Source organism: Ranitomeya variabilis, chromosome 1, assembly GCF_051348905.1.
Source record: "Ranitomeya variabilis isolate aRanVar5 chromosome 1, aRanVar5.hap1, whole genome shotgun sequence".
Lineage (NCBI taxonomy): Eukaryota > Metazoa > Chordata > Amphibia > Anura > Dendrobatidae > Ranitomeya > Ranitomeya variabilis.
The window spans coordinates 375,324,409-375,350,545 of NC_135232.1; the positions used below are offsets into that span (position 1 = coordinate 375,324,409).

A 26,137-nucleotide genomic window follows, 5' to 3' on the forward strand; every position below is an offset into this window, starting at 1 on the left:
TCTAGTCTAGAGGAGGAGCTTTACTACTAAGAATTTGCAACACATTTTCACTTTCAGTTTCATACATTGTAAGGCTGGTTTCACACTTGCGTTTTTTGCCGCTGCGTTTTAGCGCTAAAAAACGCATGCGTTTTTTTCTATACTTAACATTAAAAACGCATGCTTTTTTTGCATGCGTTTTGACGCGTTTTTGGCAACCCATGCATTTTTTTTATGCGTGCGTTTTGTTGCAGAAATGCAACCTGTAGTAATTTCTAGCAGCGTTTTTTTTGCCGCAAAAAAACGCATGCGTTTATTCGCGGCAAAAAAATGTATTGCTGTCTATGTAAACGCATGCGTTTTTAAGCACATGCGTTTGCATGCGTTTTTAAACGCATGCGTTTCTATAGAAAAACACAAGAAAACACAAGAAAAAACAAGAAAACCCTAACCCTAGGGTTACTAGGGATCCTAACCCTAACCCTAAGGTTAGGATCCCTAGTAACCCTAGGGATCCTAACTCTAACCCTAGGGATCCTAACCCTAACCCTTAGGGTTAGGATCCTAACCCTTAGGGTTAGGGTTAGGATCCCTAGGGTTAGGGTTAGGATGCCTAGGGTAAGGGTTAGGGTTAGGATCCCTAGGGTTAGGGTTTGGATCCCTAGGGTTAGGGTTAGGATCCCTAGGGTTAGGGTTAGGATCCCTAGGGTTACTAGGGATCCTAACCCTAACCCTAGCTATTTCTGTTTATAGTGGATTTTCTAGTTGATTTTGATGATTGGCAGCTGTCACACACTTCTCATCATGCGTTTCAAAAACGCAAACGCAGGAAAAAACGCTTGTAAACGCGTCAAAACGCCGCGTTTTTTTTTACCACATGCAAAAATCAATGCTTATAAAAAACGCAGCGTTTAAACGCGTTTACATGCGTTTTTGCACCAAATGCGTTTGTGGTAAAAACGCTGCGTTTTTAAACGCAAGTGTGAAACCAGCCTAAGTAGGGGGGTTGGGGCAGCATGAGGTTAACCAAGTATAAGATTAGATAAGGGCAGTGGAGAACAGTGACACACAAGAAGTAGAACTGCTTATCACTGTTGTTCATAGTTTGATAGAACATATATATTTGAGTAACATTTATAAAATTCATATGAAAGTTCAATTATGAAATATTAATACATTTTTTTTTAAAGCTGGAGTCGGAGTCGGTACATTTCCATGACTCCGACTCCACAGCCCTGCTAAAAACTGCACCCCTTAAGGTGCACAAAACCACATTCAATAAGTTTATTAACCCTTCAGGTGTGTCACGAGAGCTAAAGGAATGTGGAAGGAAAAAATTAACATTTAACTTTTTTCACAAAAAATTTACTTCAGTCCCAAACTCTTTTTTTATTCTCACAAGGGAATCAGGAGAAAATGGACCACAAAATTTGTTGTGCAATTTCTCCTCAGTACGCCGATACTCCGTATGTGGGGAAAAGCCACTGTTTGGGCACATGGCAGGGCTCAGAAGGGAGGGAGCACTGTTTGAATACAAAATACAAAATTGTCTGGAACCGATGGCGGGCGTCATGTCAAGTTTGCAGTAAGATTGAAACCTTGCACTCAACTTAATGACGTTATCATTTATTGTAGTACGCTTAACCCCTTCCTGACATCGGACGTACTATCCCGTCGAGGTGGGGTGGGCCCCCATGACCACGGACGGGATAGTACGTCCAGCGCGATCGGCGGCGCTCACGGGAGGAAAGCGGCCGATCGCGGCCGGGTGTCAGCTGCCTATCGCAGCTGACATCCGGCACTATGTGCCAGGAGCGGTCACGGACCGCTCCCGGCACATTAACCCCCGGCACACCGCGATCAAACATGATCGCGATGTGCCGGCGGTGCAGGGAAGCATCGCGCAGGGAGGGGGCTCCCTGCGGGCTTCCCTGAGCCCCCCGCAGAAACGCGATGTGATCGCGTTGCTGCGAGGGTCTTACCTCCCTCCCTGCCTGCTCCAGACCCGGATCCAAGATGGCCGCGGATCCGGGTCCTGCAGGGAGGGAGGTGGCTTCACAGAAGCCTGCTCAGAGCAGGCACTGTGAAGCAGCCTGCACTTCTCTCAGATCGGTGATCTGTCAGAGTGCTATGCAAACTGGCAGATCACCGATCTGTATTGTCCCCCCCTGGGGCAAAGTAAAAAGGTAAAAAAAAAATTTTCCAAATATGTAAAAAAAAAAAAAAAAAAAAAAAAATATTCCAAAATAATGAAAAAAAAATATATATATTATTCCCATAAATACATTTCTTTATCTAAATAAAATAAAAAAAACAATAAAAGTACACGTATTTAGTATCGCCGCGTCCGTAACGACCCGACCTATAAAACTGGCCCACTAGTTAACCCCTTCAGTAAACACCGTAAGAAAAAAAAAAAAAAACGAGGCAAAAAACAACGCTTTATTATCATACCGCCGAACAAAAAGTGGAATAACACGCGATCAAAAAGACAGATATAAATAACCATGGTACCGCTGAAAGCGTCATCTTGTCCCGCAAATAACGAGCCGCCATACAGCATGATAAGCAAAAAAATAAAAAAGTTGTAGTCCTGAGAATAAAGCGATGCAAAAATAATTATTTTTTCCATAAAATAGTTTTTATCATATAAAAGCGCCAAAACATAAAAAAATAATATAAATGAGGTATCACTGTAATCGTACTGACCCGAAGAATAAAACTGCTTTATCAATTTTACCAAACGCGGAACGGTATAAACGCCTCCCCCAAAAGAAATTCATGAATAGCTGGTTTTTGGTCATTCTGCCTCACAAAAATCGGAATAAAAAGCGATCAAAAACTGTCACATGTCCGAAAATGTTACCAATAAAAACGTCAACTCGTCCCGCAAAAAACAAGACCTCACATGACTCTGTGGACCAAAATATAGAAAATTTATAGCTCTCAAAATGTGGTAACGCAAAAAATATTTTTTGCAATGAAAAGCGTCTTTCAGTGTGTGACGGCTGCCAATCATAAAAATCCGCTAAAAAACTCACTATAAAAGTAAATCAAACCCCCCTTCATCACCCCCTTAGTTAGGGAAAAAAAAAAATGTATTTATTTCCATTTTCCCATTAGGGCTAGGGTTGGAGCTAGGGTTAAGGCTACAGTTAGGGTTGGGGCTAAAGTTATGGTTAGGGTTGGGGCTAAAGTTACGGTTAGGGTTTAGATTACATTTACGGTTGGGAATAGGGTTGGGATTAGGGTTAGGGGTGTGTCAGGGTTAGAGGTGTGGTTAGGGTTACTGTTGGGATTAGGGTAAGGGGTGTGTTTGGATTAGGGTTTCAGTTATAATTGGGGGGTTTCCACTGTTTCGGCACATCAGGGGCTCTCCAAACGCGACATGGCGTCCGATCTCAATTCCAGCCAATTCTGCGTTGAAAAAGTAAAACAGTGCTCCTTCCCTTCCGAGCTTTCCCGTGTGCCCAAACAGGGGTTTACCCCAACATATGGGGTAGCAGCGTACTCGGGACAAATAGGACAACAACCTTTGGGGTCCAATTTCTCCTGTTACCCCTGGGAAAATACAAAACTGGGGGCTAAAAAATAATTTTTGTGGGAAAAAAAAATATTTTTTATTTTCACGGCTCTGCGTTATAAACTGTTGTGAAACACTTGGGGGTTCAAAGTTCTTACAACAAATCTAGATAAGTTCCTTGGGGGGTCTAGTTTCCAAAATGGGGTCACTTGTGCGGGGCTTCTACTGTTTAGGTACATTAGGGGCTCTGCAAACGCAATGTGACGCCTGCAGACCATTCCATCTAAGTCTGCATTCCAAATGGCGCTCCTTCCCTTCCGAGCCCTCCCATGCATCCAAACGGTGGTTCCCCCCACATATGGGGCATCAGCGCACTCAGGACAAATTGGACAACAACTTTTGGGGTCCAATTTCTCCTGTTACCCTCGGGAAAATATAAAACTGGGGGCTGAAAAATAATTTTTGTGGGAAAAAATTTTAGTTTTATTTTTACGGCTCTGCATTATAAACTTCTGTGAAGCCCTTGGTGGGTCAAAGCGCTCACCACACATCTAGATAAGTTCCTTAGGGGGTCTACTTTCCAACATGGTGTCACTTGTGGGGGTTTCAATGTTTAGGCACATCAGTGGCTCTCCAAACGCAACATGGCGTCCCATCTCAATTCCTGTCAAGTTTGCATTGAAAAGTCAAACGGCGCTCCTTCCCTTCCGAGGTCTCCCATGCGCCCAAACAGTGGTTTATCTCCACATATTGGGTATCAGCGTACTCAGGACGAATTGTACAACAACTTTTGGGGTCCAATTTCTTCTCTTACCCTTGGGAAAATAAAAAATTGGGGGCGAAAAGATCATTTTTGTGAAAAAATGTGATTTTTTATTTTTACGGTTCTGCATTATAAACTTCTGTGAAGCACTTGGTGGGCCAAAGTGCTCACCACACCTCTAGATAAGTTCCTTAGGGGGTCTACTTTCCAAAATGGTGTCACTTGTGGGGGGTTTCAATGTTTAGGCACATCAGGGGCTCCCCAAACGCAACATGGCGTCCCATCTCAATTCCAGTCAATTTTGCATTGAAAAGTCAAATGGCGCTCCTTCGCTTCCGAGCTCGGTCATGCGCACAAACAGTGGTTTACCCCCACATATGGGGTATCGGCGTACTCAGGACAAATTGTACAACAACTTTTGGGGTCCATTTTCTCCTGTTACCCTTGGTAAAATAAAACAAATTGGAGCTGAAGTAAATTTTTTGTGAAAAAAAGTTAAATGTTCATTTTTATTTAAACATTCCAAAAATTCCTGTGAAGCACCAGAAGGGTTAATAAACTTCTTGAATATGGTTTTGATCACCTTGAGGGGTGCAGTTTTTAGAATGGTGTCACACTTGGGTATTTTCTATCATATAGACCCCTCAAAATGACTTCAAATGAGATGTGGTCCCTAAAAAAAAATGGTGTTGTAAAAATGAGAAATTGCTGGTCAACTTTTAACCCTTATAACTCCCTAACAAAAAAAAATTTTGGTTCCAAAATTGTGCTTATGTAAAGTAGACATGTGGGAAATGTTACTTATTAATTATTTTGTGTGACATATCTCTGTCATTTAAGGGCATAAAAATTCAAAGTTGGAAAATTGCAAAATTTTCAAAATTTTCGCCAAATTTCCATTTTTTTTGCAAATAAACGCAGGTAATATCAAAGAAATTTTACCACTATCATGAAGTACAATATGTCACGAGAAAACAGTGTCAGAATCGCCAAGATCCGTTGAAGCGTTCCAGAGTTATAACCTCATAAAGGGACAGTGGTCAGAATTGTAAAAATTGGCCCGGTCATTAACGTGCAAACCACCCTTGGGGGTGAAGGGGTTAACAAACGTTTCGGGCATGTTTGACCTTCAATAGTGACCGAAACGTTTGTTAAGCGTACTACAATAAATGATCACGTTATTAAGTTGAGTGCAAGGTTTCATTCTTACTATTGAACGGTTTGGGGACCTACCTTAGCCTCTCCTTTAGTAGTGCTCACGGCGTTGTTCTGTACATGTTGAGTTTGTAGACCCCCTGATGTGCCTAAACAGTAGAAACCCCCCAATTCTAACTCCAACCCTAACAAAGCCTTAACCCCAACACACCCCTAGCCCTAATCCCAACTCTAACCACAACCTTAACCACAAACCTAACCCCAACCCTAACCCCAACCGTAACCCCAACACATCCCTAACCACAGCTAACTCCAACCCAAACACCAACCCTAACAGCGGAGGTACCGGGTAGGTTCGGGGGACCACATTTATCTCTCCTCTGATATGCTAGATCATATCAGAGGAGAGAGAAATTAATAGAAAAAAAGGACCTTTTTTTAATCGCTGTTATTCGGTGAATAACGGCGTTCACGTGACTGGGGATGGTAAAAACTGACCCGAATCATGTTCTCCAGGGTCTCAGCTACCCCCGTTTGCCGAGACCTGAGATTTTCCAGCGCTGGGGGGCGCTATACACTTATTTCTCAGAGCTGTTAAAAAGCAGCGCTGATAAATAAGGCCCCTTAACTGCCGCTGTTAAAAGGCATATCAGCGGTCGTTAAGGGGTTAAAAGCTGGGGGTGGAGCGTCACTCCATCCACGGCTGTTAGAGGCACATGATGGCTGATTAAATCAGCCGTCATGTGGAGGAGGAAATGATGTGGGTTCAATATTTTTTTTTATTTCTTGTTCATCATATAACATCGCGCTTTACAGACATTATCATCACTGTCCCCATTGTGGCTCACAATCTAAATTCCCTATCAATAGTTCTTTGGAGTTTGCAGATGTCGTCCTCACTACTAACCAATGAGCCACCGTGCTGCCCTCAGAATAATCATAAAATTAGCATTTGATAGCATCAGGTGAAGTGAGCCACAATAGATCTATCAAGTAACAACTACATTTGAGTCTGTTGTACTACATCAAAGCTATACCAAAATACTATAAGAGAAATAGGTAAAGATGAAGCAAAGTTAATATTTACGATAGCTTATATTGAGTGTTCCATAGGCATTTAAGCTAGTGGACAGGTTGTAATAAATAAAAATACGGTAGATGTGTTTTAGAATTAGTATGCTTACTTGGGCATCCTGGCCTCTGTAACCACCATGGCACGGCTGAAGTCCACTCTGAGATCCATTGGCTCAAGGATATGCTGAGCAGAATGCTTTTGTGTGCGAGCCTCTTTCCATTTCTCATCTAGAAGAAGCATTGAATATAAAATATAATTAAGTAAATAAAGTGGCTCGTTAATATAACTAACAATGGGTAAAATAAAAGCACCAAAATCATATGACTCACGATGTCTGCTGTACAGCAGCTGCATGCTGCTAAGCTGTATATCAAAACTCTCATAAGCTCTTGACATAATGTCTTCAATGCTGTCTTGCCCTACTTTCAGCTGAGGAAGGTTGGAGCGGCTCTTACTGGTCATCTTAAAGATAAAAGTATACTTAAAGCACTTTTCGTTACATCTTCAACATTTGCAAAGATATGAAGTAAAAACACCACTTTTTTTAAGATTACAAATAACATATCTAATCTGTATCAACAGGGGATCAAATATACAACAGCAAAAAATTGGCACATATGAAAAAAAAAATGTTTACATTCCAATAATCTTTATTCGTTATAAAAGCACTTAGAAGAACATCAGAAGTGCTTAAAATTGTTATCTCATGAACAAAGTACATTTTGATCAATAGATCTTGGAATGATAAGTTCTACAATTGTATGTATGTGTCATGTCGGACACTGTCCAGACCAGGTCGTCTGACAGACAGCGGTAATTCCGCGTTTGACCACTGTTTGCTCATTGGCGTCGGCTAGTTTTCGTCTGGCTGCTCCGGGGTTAATTTATCTGATCCTCGGATTGGAAGCTGGGCCATGCCCATTTCCTTTAAATGGTTCTCCTGATCTTTGGGCGTCGCCGATTATAGCTTCTGTCTTATCCGTAGTTATCTCGGTCCGGAGTGGAGAGCTGGTTGTTGGAGAATCGTTGCTGGTGGTGTATTTTCCTTTGTCTTATTTACTCCTTCCTATATTTGTATTTATTTTGCCCTGCACCTTTATATAGTGTATTCCTGATTGAATGCGGCGTGGTGTATATTTTCCTTTATCCTTGTTTGTTATAACTGTGGGTATTGGTCTATTGCATTCACTGGGTGGTGGGCGGTGGTATTCAGTCTAGGGCTGAATCAGGAGTCAGGGTGAGGGTGGAGGCCTGAACATGCACACCTTCAGTGTAAACTTCAGGTAGAGGGTCAGACAGGGTATCCCTAGTCTGAGGGAAATTGCAGGGGCCCGGGTTATTAGCTCTCACCCGGTTTCCCCGTGACAGTATGTGTTAAAAAAATGTTCCAGTAAGATAATCTTATCAAAAATGTGCCCATACTAAATACTGTTGTTTGCTGTATCCGCCAAGCAGAGTAGCTCCAGATTTTGGTTGGCACATACCACACCTTCTAGCAGGAGGGGGAAGCATAATTCACTCATGATAAGTGAGTATACAGACAAAACATCAGGGGACTTGCAGCTGCTACTTTCTCAGTTATCACATATCCCTGCCTGTTTTGCAACAGGAGTCCTCTGATCTCATTATAAATCAAGTCAGTGAAGTAGGCGCATCAGTGGCCACTGAGCTGATATGTCACTGACTTGATGTATGATCAGATCACAGGACTGGTGATGCTACAGAAACACTCACTGCTGTGATAAAACAGACAGGCAGGGAAATGTGTTTCCTCACCAAAAAACAGCTGTATGCTCAATTATCATACATGATTAATGCTTCCTCCCCAGGAGCGCATTTATAAGATTATCTCAGCACAGGATATTGTACAGGATATTATATTATTGCAATATTATGGATTATTATTCAATTAATTAAAATTTATTTTGTTAGTCGAACAACCCCTTTCAAGTGGATCTGTATTTTGCTCAAAAAATTTAGTTACCGTAAACACCTTGCAAAAATCCCTGTGCTATCCTAATTTGTTTTTCCCGTTTTGTCACTCCATTGAATAAATGTTAATATTTGTTGTTTTTAGGGGTCACTATGTGAAATCTCTGCTTGTAGTACAAATGGGAATTTCTTCACAGTCTTCTCTGCAGGCATGCATTTTCACTTCAACTAGTCTCTCTACTAGTTTCTTTACAGCACTTGGTTAGCCAAGGAATGGCAAAAGTTAGCACTGTCAAGCATTCTTCGAATGCTGCCTTCGAAAACTTCTCGCATTCCAAGGTTATTAGAGGACTGGGGGGTCTACAATACCAAGATAGGTTATTACACTTGGGGCTTAGTTTGGAAAAACAAAGGCTAAGGGGTGATCTTATGTTAATGTATAAATATATGCGGGGACAGTGCAGAGACCTTTCTAATGACCTTTTTAATCATAGACCTGAGACAGGGACAAGGGGGCATCCTCTACGTCTGGAGGAAAGAAGGTTTAAGCATAATAACAGACGCGGATTCTTTACTGTAAGAGCAGTGAGACTATGGAACTCTCTGCCGTATAATGTTGTAATGATTGATTCATTACTTAAATTTATGAAGGGACTGGATGCCTTTCTTGAAAACTATAATGTTACAGGTTATATATACTAGATTCCTTAATAGGGTGTTGATCCAGGGAACTAGTCTGATTGCCGTATGTGGAGTCGGGAAGGAATTTTTTTCCCCAATGTGGAGCTTATTCTTTGCCACATGGTTTTTTTTTGCCTTCCTCTGGATCAACATGTTAGGGCATGTTAGGTTAGGCTATGGGTTAAACTAGATGGACTTAAAGTCTTCCTTCAACCTTAATAACTATGTTACTATGTTCTCTACAAAATGTCACATTCGACTTTTCTGATTCATTAATAACCCTGAATAAGAACCAAAGTTCCATATTTTACTATTAGTCTAGCTATCATTGCACATGAAAAAGGAGATTTATTAAGCTAGATGCACCAGAATTTTGGCACAATTCACAACATAAAACTATCTTATGTGCCTTGCACCATTTATGTGATTTAGACACTTTTTCTTCCTTGTTAAAAAAAATAGTTGGGCTTAGCAGTGAAGGGACGTGGCTTGAATTGGCAAATATTTATGGCACAAAGTAGGTCAACTAATAGGAGGCTCAAACTTAGACCTGACAGTCTAAAGCAGCACCACATGTATCATCCAGCAAGAGGAGCTGTGATAAATCTGGCACATTTTAGGACTATGAAAGTTCACAATGTCTAAAAATTAGACAGTTTTATTAAATCTGCCGCAGGTTGTTTAGTGAATAGCATTTCTTGAAGGTCAATTCATGCTTCATCACACACAGAGTTCAAAAAGCACTAAAATAGAGGCACATCAAGCTGTAAAGACTTACCTTCAGACTACCAAGGTCTAAAATAAGCAGGTTTGAGGCTAAATCATAAAAGCCATTTTGGGGAACAATGATGTATGAAGCCATTAGGTGTATTTTTAAATCGAGAAACTTTTGAGTCTCTATAACATATAGTAGACCTACAAATTAAGACAGATATAGATATAAGAAAAAAACTGAGCGTAAAAATGACTTTGCAATAATATTACTAATGGTAAAAGCCCATAAGACCAAGATACACATAGATATGCATGCTCTCTCTGCATGCTTCCAACCACACTTAGAATATGGCAGCTCTACGTCTCCTAATGCCAGGCTCGGACTGGCCCACAGGAGAACAGGAGAATCCACCGGTAGGCCCCTGCGAAGGGAGTGCCAATGAGTAATGCTATTACACTTGATTCACAATTTGCAGAGGTATAATCTTGTTATTCATTGAACAATCTAGCTAAGTTAATATTACATAGAAGCAAAAGTAAATTATTTGCATACTAGTGTCAGGTTATTTTTGCATGTAACTGAGCATTATGCCCCAAGAATCAATGTATTGGTGGGTCTTTGCCAACCCAGTCTCACACTGCCTACAACTACTACTGCAGTCGGAAACAGCGCTCAATTGCTCCCAATACAGGTTGAAAGCTTGACCCTGCAGATGTAACTGTGAAAGGGAACGCAGTGTCACGAGTCAGCACATAAATTAACCGGCTTTCAGCAAAGTACCCCGCCATTAGCCAAATAATTCATATATTTTAGGTAGGAAGTTATATTTACCTTAAAACCACTAAACTAAAACTACTACTTATGCCACAAACATAACACATGCTCATAAAGCTACAGTAGCAAAATAAAAGGGTCCAACAGGTGCAGAGCAGGAGACAAGAACAAGATAAGACTTGGTTGCAGCTTTTAGAACTTTCACTCAAATTCTATTCACACACGAAGTCTCTTTGCAGACTTTTCTAAGCAGAAACTTCTAGTTTTTGGGGTAGTTATTGCTTAAATATCAGAAAAAAACCTGTTGTCAGAGCCACTGCAAACAAGACGGCCAAACCACTAGTGAAGCCACTGGAGTGGCTTAGCCTACAAAAACCTTGCCTGCTGCACTTGCTTCTTAAAGATATCGTGTGCAAATAGCCTTAGAATGAATTGGTTGCTCAGTAACCAAAGAAACTGTCTTTTTTTTATCAGAAAGTTCAATAAACTGTCAATTATACGATCGCATTTTTGAAACACTTAACTTGAAATAGATGATTAATATGGTTAAACTTGTTGAAAGAGACAGTACTAACAACACAAAAGAGTGGTCAAAGAAAAAAAGAATCATCTATAAAAAACACAACATCTATAATTACCAATCAATGTGTAAAACAAGGATAAAGAGCCTGGATTACCTGTTGAGGTTTTATCTCGAAACTCTTCCAGCTTATTCAAAGTGGCCGAAGTAAGCTGCTCAAGGTGGACCTCTTTAGGTGGTCGGAAAAAATCCACTAAACTGTTGATAGTTTTCTAACATAAAAAACACAGTACAAAAAAGTCATAAATAAAAAAAATTAAAATCTTTGTTTTCACAAAGTTTCCAACTTTTTACAGCTAGAAGGGTGGAATAAATTCCCCCCAATGTCTACATAAAAGATACAGGATATAAGCGTAGTCTTTCTCTGATGACAGGTTCTTCAAGTCATGAATTTATATTTTTTTCATCCTAATATCAGATTATTTGCAAAGTGAATAAGAAGATTACAGTAGTTTAGAGAATTGCTAGTTATGCTGTGAACCAAGTGACTATTCACACAGCTTCAGAATCACACAGCTTTAGGTGTAATCACATCATGACCTATGGCTGTGAATATTCTTTTTTCTATCTTTTAGAATAAACCTGATTCATTTAATATAAAGGATAAGAATTTCCTGGTAACATGGATGTCACAACTTATTTGTGTATCTTCTAAACCAGGTGTCATAGGTTTACTGTGAGAGGAGGCAGAAGACCGTGGTGTCTGATTCCACATACTCCTGCACAGATTAGAAGCACAGCACCATCATATCAAACGGTTCAGGTTTGTGCTAGCAGTGCATGGGTTTAACTGTTCAGTTGACAGCTTCTAGTGCTTTCCAGCATTGATGGTCTCAGCTGTTCAATGTTGGCCACTCCCCTCTCCTATATATACTCGTCTCTAGCTACCAGGGATGCCAGCGTTAGTTTCATACTGCCTGGAGCTGGAGTAGTTGGTTGTTTGAGGCGGCGTTTGGAGTTTTTATCCAAAGACTGCTGCTTTGTTATTCTGTTGTGTGTATTTCCTCATTCTCTATTTGTTTTTTTCATTCCTTCACTCTCCGGTGTAGCACTCTGCGGTTTGTGAGTGCATATTAGTGTGATTGGTATTGTACGTATTCCCTTGTTAGTCTGACTTGTATATTTTCATACACTACTATTCCCCACTACCCTGGGTGGGGAAAAAAAAAACAAATTAAGGGCAGATTCAGGAGCTCAGAAAGGTACATGGCCCCGACGTCTTCACCATTAAAAGTAATCCAGGGAGAAGGGATAGCTAGGGCAACCCTAGCGCTAGGGAGAGGGAAGGAGCCCCAGGATATCTGACAACAGAGTCATGACATCAGGGGTGAAGAACCCTTCTTCTGACAAGGGTTATTTGAATATTTATACAATCATTTGTAGGTTGCACAAAATTATCAAATTAAAAATGATCCTTCGATATTTGGTCAAACATTTCATTAACTCACTCCTAATGTGATTGCTGGATCTGTGAGACGTGTGTTGTTAGGTGGTATTGATGATGTTGCTACTTGAAACTACTTTCCCAGGTTTACGTTGGTGGTTCTGGAGTGTAAACTGCCTCATGGCAATGATAAGTTTTGTGAAGACCTGAACACAGATGCATATTCAAACACAGATGCATATTACTGTACGTGTCTTCAAGGTGGAAAATTCATCACTGCTCATGTGATGTTTATAGAACTCCAGCAGTGGGAGGACCATATAGGAGACACCAAGACTGCTGTATATTCATCTTATAGAAGACACCAAGACTGTTGTATACACACAATGTAGGAGACACCAAGACTGTTGTATATATATCATGTAGGAGACAAATACTGCTGTATATACAACACATACACTGAGACTGCTGTATAAATATCACATGGTAGATATTGAGATTGCTGTATAAACAGTGCATCATATAAGGAGACCCTGAGGCTGATGTATATACAGTACAGACCAAAAGTTTGGACACACCTCATTTAAAGATTTTTCTGTATTTTCATGACTATGAAAATTGTACATTCACACTGAAGGCATCAAAACTATGAATTAACACATGTGGAATTATAGACTTAACAAAAAAGTGTGAAACTGAAATTATATCTCATATTCTAGGTTCTTCAAAGTAGCCACCTTTTGCTTTGATGACTGCTTTGCACACTCTTGGCATTCTCTTGATGAGCTTCAAGAGGTAGTCACCGGGAATGGTTTTCACTTCACATGTGTGCCCTGTCAGGTTTAACAAGTGGGATCTCTTGCCTTATAAGGGTATGTGCACACGCTGCGGACTGGTGTGCGGATTTTTCCGCACTGATCTTGATAAATCCGCAGGGCAAAAACAATGCGTTTTTCCTGCGGATTTATCGCGGTTTTACTGCGGATTTTCTGCGGTTTTTGTGCAGATTCTTCTGCGGTTTTACACCTGTGGTTTTTTTAATATGGAGCAGGTGTAAAATCGCTGCGGATTCCGCACAAAGAATTGACATGCTGCGGAAAATAAACCGCAGCGTTTCCGCGCTGTATTTTCCGCAGCATGTGCACAGCGTTTTTTGTTTTCCATAGGTTAACATGGTACTGTACACCGCATGGAAAACTGCTGTGAATCCGCAACAAAAACCGCAACGTGGGCACATGGCCTAAATGGTGTTGGGACCATCAGTTTTGTTGTGCAGAAGTCTGGTGGATACACAGCTGATAGTCCTACTGAACAGACTGATAAAATTTGTATTATGGCAAGAAAAAAGCAGCTAAGTAAAGAAAAATGAGTGGCCATCATTACTTTAAGAAATGAAGGTCAGAAAATTGGGCAAACTTTGAAAGTGTCCCCAAGTGCAGTGGCAAAAACCATCAAGTGCTACAAAGAAACTGGCTCACATGAGGACCGCCCCAGGAAAGGAAGACCAAGAGTCACCTCTGCTTCTGAGGATAAGTTTAGAAAATTGGGCAAACTTTGAAAGTGTCCCCAAGTGCAGTGGCAAAAACCATCAAGTGCTACAAAGAAACTGGCTCACATGAGGACCGCCCCAGGAAAGGAAGACCAAGAGTCACCTCTGCTTCTGAGGATAAGTTTATCCGAGTCACCAGCCTCAGAAATCGCAGGTTAACAGCAGCTCAGATTAGAGACCAGGTCAATGAAAATACAGAAAAATCTTTAAATGAGAAAGTATGTCCAAACTTTTGGTCTGTACTGTACATCACAAAGGAGACACTGGGACTGGTGTATATACATCACATAGGAGACACAGGGGCTGCTATATATGCATCACCTTGGAACCACCGAGACTGCTGTATATTCATCACATAGGAGACACTGGGAGGCAAATGTATATAAATCACATAGGAGACACTGGGACTAGTGCATATAAGTCACATAGAATATACTGAGACTGCTGTATATACATCACCTAGGAGACACAGAGACTGCTGTATATACATCACAAAAGAAACACTGAGATTGTGGTATATAAATCACATAGGATACAGCAACACTGGCCAGCATTAGGGAGTAATAAATTGTTGCGTGAGCCGCAGTGGATGCTTCATAAGCATACTCAAGGAAGGCGGCTCAAGCACTGAAGTCCCTGGGATTCTGCCCAGGGACCGGGAGAAATGACATCCCGGGCTGTAAACAGCCAGTGAGCCGGGGTTTCCCCATCCCTGAACTTAAGATGCAAAAAGAAAAGTAATTTCCCAACCCACAGAAAAAGAATTTTGAAGCAATATACACTTGAATGTGAGCCAGAATTATAGGAGATAGCAGGTAATTTCACACAAATTTAGCAATAACACAATACTTACAGCATCATATATCATTTCCAGAGGCTGAGAATCCACTATTAGTCTTTGGTCAGCACTTTCATCAATTGGATTGGTTTCAAACATGAGACTCAACAGTGAAATGGTATTGTCCACCACAACATTTCGTGAAGACAGTAGACATGGTATGTCGTTTCCATGTGGTATGCCTGTTATTTCAAATGTGCCAACCTGTGCTTCAAATCTGTACAGAAAAATAGAGAATGTGTTTATTTCTAAACTACATTCACTGCTAATTCCCTAATGAAAAATTTCATCAAGTGCTGTTAAGACCCCCATACACATTAGATTAAAAGGGCCAATATTGGGGGATCGAATGATAGTCAAATGTGTATGATGGCCTCCTGACTCTTCCCCAACAGCTGTTGAATTTCAATGACCAATACCTTTATTCTCCTTGGAGATAAGCCAGCAGCAGAAAGTATAGCAGAGGCTCACAAAGAACACAGGAGCTCTCAGCCAGGAAATGCACTTCAGTGCACGGGGAAGTCAGAGGAGATAGCCGTCAGCTGAACGATGGTTCAGACCACAGCTAGTGTGCATGGAGGCCTTCAGGGAGTGTCCAAATAAGTTCATGAGATTGCTTATCAAAAGCACTGTGAGGTTGGGACATTCCTGTGTAGATTGCACAGTTATTAAAAGTAGCAGACTGCCTATTAACACTTAATAATAATAAGTCATAAAATGGTGAAAAGGGGAACAATAAGACAGTGTCTTTCTCCTGGAGGGTTACCATGAAAAGAAATGGAAACTGACATCTGATAATACATAAAGAAATGAGTTGCACTACTCACCTAATTGCCTGTGCACCAGGTCGCTGTTTTAAGACTGTGCTCAAATCAGTTATGGCAAAATTTATCAGCTCAGATTTTCCTCTTTCCTCTTGTAACTGAATGGACATGCTGAGCAGTTTGACGCATACAATCATAGATTCATACTACAAAAGTAAACAACACAATAATGATGCTGTACGGGTGGGTGCGCATATAATTACAAACATTGCGGCAATAAAGCAAATAAAAACATATGTACAGTATATTCACACCTAAATTGTAAAGAGGTTTCGCAGTTCCAGAAAACCCTCTCCTGGCTGTAGTTTGTTTGTAAAAACAAAATTAGCTTTACTCACCCTTCCTGGGTCCAACATTGAGATGTTACTGCTGCTTGTGGTGTCGTTTAATGAATGCAGAATCATGTTGACAGTGCTGCAGCCAATAATGGAGCTCAGAGTTGACAGCACAAGACGCTCAGAGTCGCTGAGCTCAGTAATTGGATGCAGAGCTGTCAGCGAAATATCAGCGCTGCAAATTTGATCAAAATTGATCTCAGCTTAACTCCAACTCTTTAGATCCTCTAAAAAAACCCCATAAAATATCAGTTTCCTGTAGGCTACAGAAATAAACTGCAAAATCATTTTACAGTGCTACAGGACTCCTGTAAAACTGAAAAAAAAGTTTCCTTCGATTTCACACTGGTGCTGAAGGTGTGTCTCTGTCCCTGGCTCAAACTTGCATATTTGGTGGAGTTGCTTCTAATCTCTTGCACTGTATAGCATACTATACCACGGTGATCTCCACAAAATGGTTGAAATAGCCCTAATTTCCATGCTCCCCAGGACCATTTCCAAGATTAAAAAGGACTATGAAGGGGGCGTGGCTTCGGTGTCAATGAAGAGACACGTGTAAAGAGGGAGCTCCAGGGGAAAAAATCCCACAAAGCGACTTTCACCGCATTTTAAGGAGGCCCCTGGCCACATAATCCCCCTATATCATCTCCCAATACTATAGGGAGCCCTCCCAACCAAATATCTAACTGGCTATACCGCCTCAAAGACTACACCACAGCATCAACTGGACTTGGCCTCTGAGGCCTACCAAGCCAGGTGGACCTGGAAGGCCTAACTCTGCAGTGAAGGGGCGATCTCCTCTTCCCCGCTTCCCATTCCCGGGGATAAAGCGCCTCACAAAACCCCTCCAGGAAGACCTGCAACCATCAAGCCGGAGTATTCCCCAGCGGACAGTCTCCGGTTAGCAGGCACAACAGGCGGTCCCAGATGGCTCTGATCTGTCCGCGGACGGCAACTCCAGACACCACTCAACGTGCAGCGCCGCTGTAAATCTACTCCAGGCGGCGGGCAGCTGCTAGCGGCGAGCGTGGTTCAGCAGCGGAATCGCTTAAGAAGCAGAACCATTCACAGCTCCCCAGGCACAGACGCCACCGGATCGGCTGGTTTCAGGCCCCCCGTACTAGGAGCCCAGCGGACAGCGGCTCAGCGGACAGCGGCTCAGCTGAAGCGCCGCCGGTGACACACTTTATCCTCACCCTGCCTTCCGAAGCAGCTCCGGACCTTCCCAAGAAGCCCCACGGAGTTCAACCGCAAGGTTAAGTGGACTGTAAAATCGAGCCCCCGGCCTCAAATCGGCAAAACCTGGAGGCCTGATCTCAGAAAATAGTCCCCCAAAATCACTCATAACTCCGCAAAAAACCGCAGGATTAAGGGGGAAAAATTCAGTAATACTCTCCTCATACCACCCCTACAACAACCATTTGTGGGAAGGGAACACAAATAGTCTTTTTATAAAAATTTCAGGCGCCCTCAATAAGCGACTATGGGAAGTAGTTCCGGCCGTTACAATTAGGAATTAATCCGCCAGCGCCATCTTAACTGCTCTAAAAAACTGATAACAGAGAGCTGAGTTCGCAAAAACGGGCCATTGCACTCAATATATGAGGTAAACCACAAATAAGCTCCCAAAGGGCTAGCAAACCCAGGAGTGCTCTCCGCTCATTGTCCTCACAGAAAATCTACACCTGGAAAAAAGTGATAGTACTTTCCTCAACCTCAACCGTATTTGACATAGCTGAGACAAACAGTTTTATCTGTTCAACACACTAGTAACTGCCCTGCTAGTGTCTTTAGGCTGCTACCATGAGCAACACAAAATTTAAAGGGAAAGTTAACCCTACTACTCCAATAAAAACACATTACAGCCAAAAACAAGACAAACATATGGGCCGCAGGGACCAAGAAAAAACCAGACCTAGCTTTCTCTCCTCTCCTAGGCGTAGATCCAGATCTCCCAGGAGGGACATATCTCATTTACTAGACTATGGGCCCAACACCAAATCTTCTGACCGCAAATCCTCCCCGTCTAAAATGGATTCCTCTACTAGTTTGAAGAGAATGAACCCAGGAGCTATAAGCGAGAAATATATCTCCGCCGGTAACAACTCAGAAGCAGAGGAGGATGTCGTATCTAGTGACACATCTCCTAACCAATCACCACTAAAAAGTAAAACAAAATATGATGAATCCGAATCAAACAGGGACACAAAATCAGCAAACCTATACTCACTCACGCTCTGTAGGCCCAAGTCAGTTAAATCAAGATGATCTAATAAATAAATTAATGAACAAAATGGACGAAAAACTAAACTCCCTTGTAAAAACAATGAAAATTGAAATGGACTCTAACTTCCAAAGATACTGTGACAAGCTTGACAAGATCGATAAACAACTGTCAAAACATGAGGAGAGGCTGAATAGACTTGAACATAGGTCGTCAATCTCTTTTAACGAACTGGACCGAATCAACCTAGAAATGAAATATCTACGCTCCAAAATGGCTGACCTCGAAGACAGAGGTAGACGTAACAACTTAAAAATAAGGGGCATCCCAGAAGATGTGTCCCAAGACCAATTGTCAACCCACCTCAAAAACATCTTTAAATCAGCTCTGCCCGATCTCTCAGACCTAGACCTAACAATCGACAGGGCTCACCGGTTGCCCAAGCCTCCCAAAGTCTCGGCAGAACTACCGAGAGACACCATCCTCAAACTCCACTTTTTTAAAACCAAAGAGGCTATACTCACCTACCTAAAGGAAAAAAGAACCTTCCCAGAGCCTTACAAGGATCTAAAGGTCTTCCCTGACTTTTCAAAAGAAACTTTGGAAGGCCGAAGGGAATTCAGGCCAGTGACTTCAGCCCTTCGCGACAAGGGCATCAGCTATAAATGGGGCTTCCCGCTGAAACTGCTTATTTCACACCGGGGAAGAACCATACCGATTCTATCCATTGAAGATTGTTTAAACTTCATTAGATCTCTTGACCGCTGAACAGAAACCATTCAAACATAAGGTTGCTCCCATGTTTGCCATCACCTGAAGGTGGGGGTCTCCCCCTCAATTCCTACTTGGGATGTCACCCCTATTCCCGTCCACTATTAATAACCCCCGTTTTCTTCTCAGGTAGTTCAGTAGACCTACTTGTGTAATTACTGTGATATCTTATCTTTAAGGTCTCAATCAAGAACCGCCGACTCTAAAGGCCCCGTCTCACTTAGCGACGCTAAAGCGATCCCGACAAAGATACGACCTGTCAGGGATCGTTGCTGCGTCGCTATGTGGTCGCTGGTGAGATGTCAAACAGTGATATCTTCCAACGATCGCTGCTGCGATCTCACTGTTTGACATCTCACCAGCGACCTGTACAACGATGTCACATGGGAGCTATTATGACGATTCAGTGTCTGAGTCGTCAACGAGGTCGTTGGTAAGGTGTCAAACACAGCGATGTGTGCTACCCAGCGGGACCTCAACGATCAAAAAAAGGTCCAGGCCATTCCGACACGACCAGCGATCTCGCAGCAGGGGCCTGGTCGCTGCTACGTGTCACACATAGCGAGATCGCTACTGAGGTCGCTGTTGCATCACAAAACTTGTGACTCAGCAGCGATCTCGCTAGCGATCTCGCTTAGTGAGACGGGGGCTTAAGGCTCGCAAGAAGAAAGCTATAATACAGTACATAAGCTGCCACCATACTTTGTTCCTCAATTTAGCCTTTCCTTTTCAGGCTACTGTTACATAGGCTGCCACCATACTTTGTTCCTCAATTTAACCTTTCCTTTTCAGGCTACTGTTACATAGGCTGCCACCATACTTTGTTCCTCAATTTAACCTTTCCTTTTCAGGCTACTGTTACCTTAAGGTTTTAAATGTTATTTTTTCTCTATTAGCAACTTGGTTAAAATGTCGTTCAAAATCTTATCTTACAACATCAGAGGGCTAAACAGCCCCCAAAAGAGACATACTTTATGGAGAGAACTACTTAAATCTCAAGCAGACATTGCTTGTATTCAGGAGACAAAGTTTTTGGCAGGGAATCACCCCTACTTCAAACACCACAGCTTCCCTCATATTTTCGAAGCCTGCAACTCTAGTAAAAAAGCTGGGGTGATTACCTAGGTCAAAAATACCGTCCCCTTTGAGGTCCTTGAGGAACATGTTAATACTAGTGGCAGATACCATATCTTGATTTGCATCATTAATGGTCAAACATGCACTTTGGCGAACGTGTACGCACCAAATAGGAATCAGGTTAGAGTCCTATCTAAAACTCTGAAGAAGGTAAATGAGGTTAAGAAAGGAAACCTCATTTTCTTGGGAGATTTCAATGTCACCCCAGACAGAATCCTAGACTCTTCTTCTGGCTCCAGACCAACTTCAAATAACCTAAATTGGTGGCTGGACAGAAATGAACTCTACGACACCTTTAGATGCCTGAATTCCTCATCCAAGGAATTTACTCATTTCTCTTCAGTCCACCAATCGGCATCCAGGATAGACCTGATCCTGTCAGATATCTTCTCTCTTGAGAAATTTAAAAAGGTATGCATTGGTGATAGGACGATATCGGACCACTCCCCTGTTATTGGTGAGATTCTCATCGGCCCATTTTTAAAAAATGCGAGGATGTGGAAATGCAACGCCTCCATCATCCATGACTCCGTTCACATGACCACAATTCAGAAAACCATAACTAATTATTTCAACGAAAACTCCCCGGAAACTACCAATCCTTCCGTTAATAGGTGCGCCCATAAGGCCATCATCAGAGGCACATTGATAAGCATTTCCGCCAACATTAAAAAAGAAAAGAAGGAAAAAAGACAAAAATTACAAAAATCCATACGCGAACTAGAAAAAATCCTAATTGGCCTCCCCTCTCCCTCGCCTAAGGTTCAATCCGACCTATTTTCTTTAAGACAAGAACTAAGATCCCTGCTTTACTCACCATATGAAGCAGCTCTAAATTCTTCTAAATACAAGGTCTATTCATGGTTGAACAAACCCAGCAGGTATATGGCTAACAGAATTAAAAAACTTAGGACCCAAAACAAAATAAACAGAATCTCCTCCCTGGTAGATAGTACTATACTAACCCACCCCCAGGACATAGCCAACGAGTTCTCCAAATACTATGCTAAACTATATTAACCTAAACTCAGACCCTTCCTCCCCTCCCCCAAAAGAACTCGACATCAGAACATACCTCGCCAACAGTAAACTGCCATCTTTAATGAAAGAAGAGGTTGAGTCCCTATCAGCACCCTTCTCCACCCTGGAGGTCGAAGATTCCATTAACCACCTCAAACCCCACAAGTCACCTGGGCCAGACGGCTTCAACAATGCTTACTATAAAGCCTTCTGTAAAAACTTATCCCCCCATCTGGTAAAGCTTTTTAACTATGCCGCCACATCGGGATCCTTCCCACCAGAGATGTTTGAGGCATCTATTATACTAATCCCAAAACAATCAGGCGATCCCACATCTCCTAGCAATTACAGACCGATTTCCCTCTTGAACACAGACAGCTACTTCCCACCCAATCTAGTAGCAAACGACCAAATGGGTTTTGTCAAGAATAGACAACCAGCTGACGCCACAAGAAGAATACTGAACTCCATCAAACTCACCAACTTATCCAGGTCCCCAACAGTTTTTATATCACTAGATACAGAAAAAGCTTTCGACCGCATTGACTGGTGTTTTCTCAAACAGGCCCTAATCAAGTTTGGCTTTAACAGCAACCTCATCTCCACTTTTATGTCACTCTACAACGGCCCTACAGCAAGAATTATCTGCAATAACATATCTCGGACGCTTTCGCCATCAACAACGGTACGAGACAGGGATGCCCCCTCTCCCCACTACTCTTCAACTTCGCACTAGAACCCCTGGTGGAACATATAAGACAAAACCCCAATATTACCGGTATACACACAAACAAACGCCAGCATAAACTTAGCCTATCCGCGGATGAAATAATTCTGACTCTCACTAACCCGGTAACCTCCACCTTGGAAACCCTTAGCGAATTGGAAACCTTTGCGGCCCTCTCTAAGTTCAAGATTAACAACTCAAAATCCAACATTTTACCCATTCACGTCAACCAAAAAGAAATACACCGTTTAAAAATTTCTATATTATTTACCGTATATACTCGAGTATAAGCCGAGATTTTCAGCCCAAATTTTTGGGCTGAAAGTGCCCCTCTCGGCTTATACTCGAGTCACGGTCGGCGGCAGGGTCGGCGGGTGAGGGGGAGAGGGCGCTGAGGCATACTTACCTGCTTCCGGGGCTCCTGGCGCTGTCCCTGCAGTCCCACGGTCTCCGGGTGCCGCAGCTCTTCCCCTGTTCAGCGGTCACATGGGACCGCTCATTAGAGAAATTAATATGGACTCCACTCCCATAGGGGCGGAGCCGCATATTCATTTCTCTAATGAGCGGTAACGGTGACCACTGATAGAGGAAGAGGCTGCGGCACCAAAGACCACCTGTCCGGGGGAAGGAGCGGGACGCCGGGAGCAGGTAAGTATTACATATTCACCTGTCCGCGTTCCACACGCCGGGCGCCGCTCCATCTTCCCGGCGTCTCTCCGCACTGACTGTGCAGGTCAGAGGGCGCGATGACGCATATAGTGTGCGCGCCGCCCTCTGCCTGATCAGTCAGTGCAGAGAGACGCCGGGACGGGACGCTGAGGAGCTGCAAGCAAGAGAGGTGAGTATGTCATTTTTTTTTTTATTGCAGCAGCAGCAATGGCACAGCTTTCTATGGTACATCTATGGGGCAATAATGAACGGTGCAGAGCACTATATGGCACAGCTTTCTATGGTACAGCTATGGGGCAATAATGAACGGTGCAGAGCACTATATGGCACAGCTTTCTATGGTACAGCTATGGGGCAATAATGAACGGTGCAGAGCACTATATGGCACAGCATTCTATGGTACAGCTATGGGGCAATAATGAATGGTGCAGAGCACTATATGGCACAGCTATGGGGCAATAATGAACGCTGCAGAGCACTATATGGCACAGCTATGGGGCAATAATGAACGCTGCAGAGCACTACATGGCACAGCTTTCTATGGTACAGCTATGGGGCAATAATGAATGGTGCAGAGCACTATATGGCACAGCTATGGGGCAATAATGAACGGTGTAGAGCACTATATGGCACAGCTATGGGGCAATAATGAACGGTGCAGAGCACTATATGGCACAGCTTTCTATGGTACAGCTATGGGGCAATAATGAATGGTGCAGAGCACTATATGGCACAGCTATGGGGCAATAATGAACAGTGCAGAGCACTATATGGCACAGCTATGGGGCAATAATGAACGGTGCAGAGCACTATATGGCACAGCTATGGGGCAATAATGAACGGTGCAGAGCACTATATGGCACAGCTTTCTATGGTACAGCTATGGGGCAATAATGAACGGTGCAGAGCACTATATGGCACAGCTATGGGGCCATAATGAACGGTATGGAGCATCTATTTTTATTTTTGAAATTCACCGGTAGCTGCTGCATTTTCCACCCTAGGCTTATACTCGAGTCAATAAGTTTTCCCAGTTTTTTGTGGCAAAATTAGGGGGTTCGGCTTATACTCGGGTCGGCTTATACTCGAGTATATACGGTAACTGGTGTAGTGAGGAAATACCTTACTTAGGTATTATTATTAACAAAAACTTAGAAAAGACCGTCATATCAAACATGAAAAAATTAACAGACTCAATTTTAAAAGATAGCATTACCTTTAAAGATAGAGACCTGTCCTGGTGGGGAAGAAACTTGGCAATTAGACTATTCACACGCCCCAAAATTTTGTATATTTTCAGATGCATCCCACTCCCCATCTCCCCATCCTGCCTGACGGCGATTCAATCTCAACTAAACAACATCATCTGGAATAATAAAAAACCCAGAACAAATACTAGATCTCTTTATAAAAAGAGAACCCATGGTGGAAAGAATCTTCCTAATATTCATGTCCATTATCATACACTCTTACTTAAACAGAGCTCACCTTGGTTTTCTGACCAAAATACACCGGCATGGCACGACATGGAGATAGAAATTAATGGGGGCAAACCCCTCAAATCCCTGGTTTTCAAGGCCATAGCTAGCTCTACCCTAAACACTCCCAAACATCTGATTTTCCATGCAATTTCCCTTGCCTGGTCCAGACTTTCTAGATCAGAAGGCCGTAGCCAAAACGGATCTACGCTACATAAACTGTCACTACCTTTTATTTACTCACTATTGAACCTAACTTTGCCCCCCCTTTGGGCGGATTTAAAAATTCAAACTCTGGGTGACATCTCGGATGGACCCAATCATCTGAATTTCAGCTCCCTTAAGAATATATTCAAAGTCCCATCATCCTCCTTCCTCGAGTACATAGTACTGAGGGAAAATACTAAACTTTTTCTAGGTCTCAAGCTAAGATTTACGGAGTCATCTGTAAAAATCCTGACCAATCCAAGCCACCGTATATTTTGGAGCCATAAGTTTATTTACGACAGTTTTAATAAGGACACGTCCTTCGTTAAGAAAGCTTATATAATAGCCTGGGAGAAATCCCTCAATTTTTATGCTGCTATAGACGACTGGGAAGAGGCATTCACAACATCATATCATTCCACAATCTCTATGTCCCTCCTAGAATCTCACTTCAAAATTTGTTCTAGATGGTACTACACACCATCTAGGTTGTCTCACATTAATTCCTCCAATTCCTCACTCTGCTGGAGAGAGTGCGGTCAAAGAGGTGACTTACTACACATTTTCTGGAACTGCCCTACCGTCGCCACCTTTTGGTCGGACATCTCCTCAATAATCTTCAAACTATCAGGCCCCACTTTTACTCTCTCACCTCAACTGGCTCTTCTCTCTTTGGACACTAACCTTCTTGACAGATCTCTTCTACATATAATCTTACACTTTTGCATGGTAGCCAAGAACTCCATTGCCTATCATTGGAAAAAATTACTCTACCCAACGCTGACCTCATTATCAAACTAATGTCACAACATAGAGAACTCGAGCTCAAGTTCGCTTTGTCTAACAACGAATTTAGCAAGTTCTATCAGAAATGGTATAAATGGGATCAATGCTTCCCCCCCTGACCACCTATTATCTCACCACACTTTCATCTAATACACAGCTCGCTTCCTTCCATAGGTTGATCATACCCCATCAAGGTACTCTCTGCCCTCTGACTTCTATATTGACTTCTATATTGAGATTTGGGGTGGTTCTCTCCAATGACTACATCCTATGCAACAACGTAGTCAATCGGCTCTCCTATTTGTGCACCAAATGCCATCCCGATTACCTGCCTACCTCGCCTAGGTGCTCTCTGCATATTGACTTCTGTATCACAGTCGCCAATTATAAAGCAGTCATTCCAAGGGCTATATTCCTTACTTTATTCAGGCTACCTGCTTGTGATATGTAGATTATTGTTGCCAGTTATAAGGCGACTCGTTCCAAGGGCTGCATCCCTTGCTTTATCTAGGCTTTACTGTTGCCAATCCGCACTCTTATGTGTGATTTGTCTGTTATACATGTCAAAACTAATAAAAATATTGGAAAAAGAAAAAAGGACTATGAAGGTTGATATATTCATCATTCCCTATCGGATTGTTCTGGGTAGAGGTGCTAAATATAATAATGCATGTAGAGTGACAAATTGGATGATGCCACTTGGTTTCCATAGTCAAAGGTCAGATCTTTTGCCTTTTCATCATGGTTGATAAATGGAATAGCCCTTTACTAAATCCTTATAAAAAGTTTGACCACTTCACTTTTTTGTCCTCTCCTCCACTTCCCTCTCTCATTTTCTCCATCTCTTTTTTTTCTCTTCCTAGAAGGGAACCGGCCAGCTGATGCATGTTGACCGAACCACGGGCAGTATACATCAGACACCAACTGCATAATCTCAGTCGTATACAGTTGAGTGAAAAAGTGTTTGGCCCTTCCTGATTTCCTATTCTTTTGCATATTGGTCACACTTAA

At 42.3% G+C, this 26,137-nt stretch overlaps 1 protein-coding gene across 2 annotated transcripts in view; it reads right to left on the minus strand.

Moving 5' to 3' along the window:
- Positions 1 to 26,137, minus strand: part of VPS13A (vacuolar protein sorting 13 homolog A) — a 277,896-nt gene that overhangs the window by 157,889 nt on the left and 93,870 nt on the right. For both annotated transcript variants that reach the window (XM_077249012.1, XM_077249013.1), the window contains exons 17-22: positions 15,776 to 15,918; positions 14,964 to 15,165; positions 11,275 to 11,389; positions 9,887 to 10,023; positions 6,825 to 6,957; positions 6,605 to 6,722 (exon numbers count right to left, since the gene is read on the minus strand). In XM_077249012.1, the coding sequence (XP_077105127.1) occupies positions 6,605 to 6,722; positions 6,825 to 6,957; positions 9,887 to 10,023; positions 11,275 to 11,389; positions 14,964 to 15,165; positions 15,776 to 15,918 (848 nt within the window). The remainder of the gene's footprint in view (positions 1 to 6,604; positions 6,723 to 6,824; positions 6,958 to 9,886; positions 10,024 to 11,274; positions 11,390 to 14,963; positions 15,166 to 15,775; positions 15,919 to 26,137) is intronic.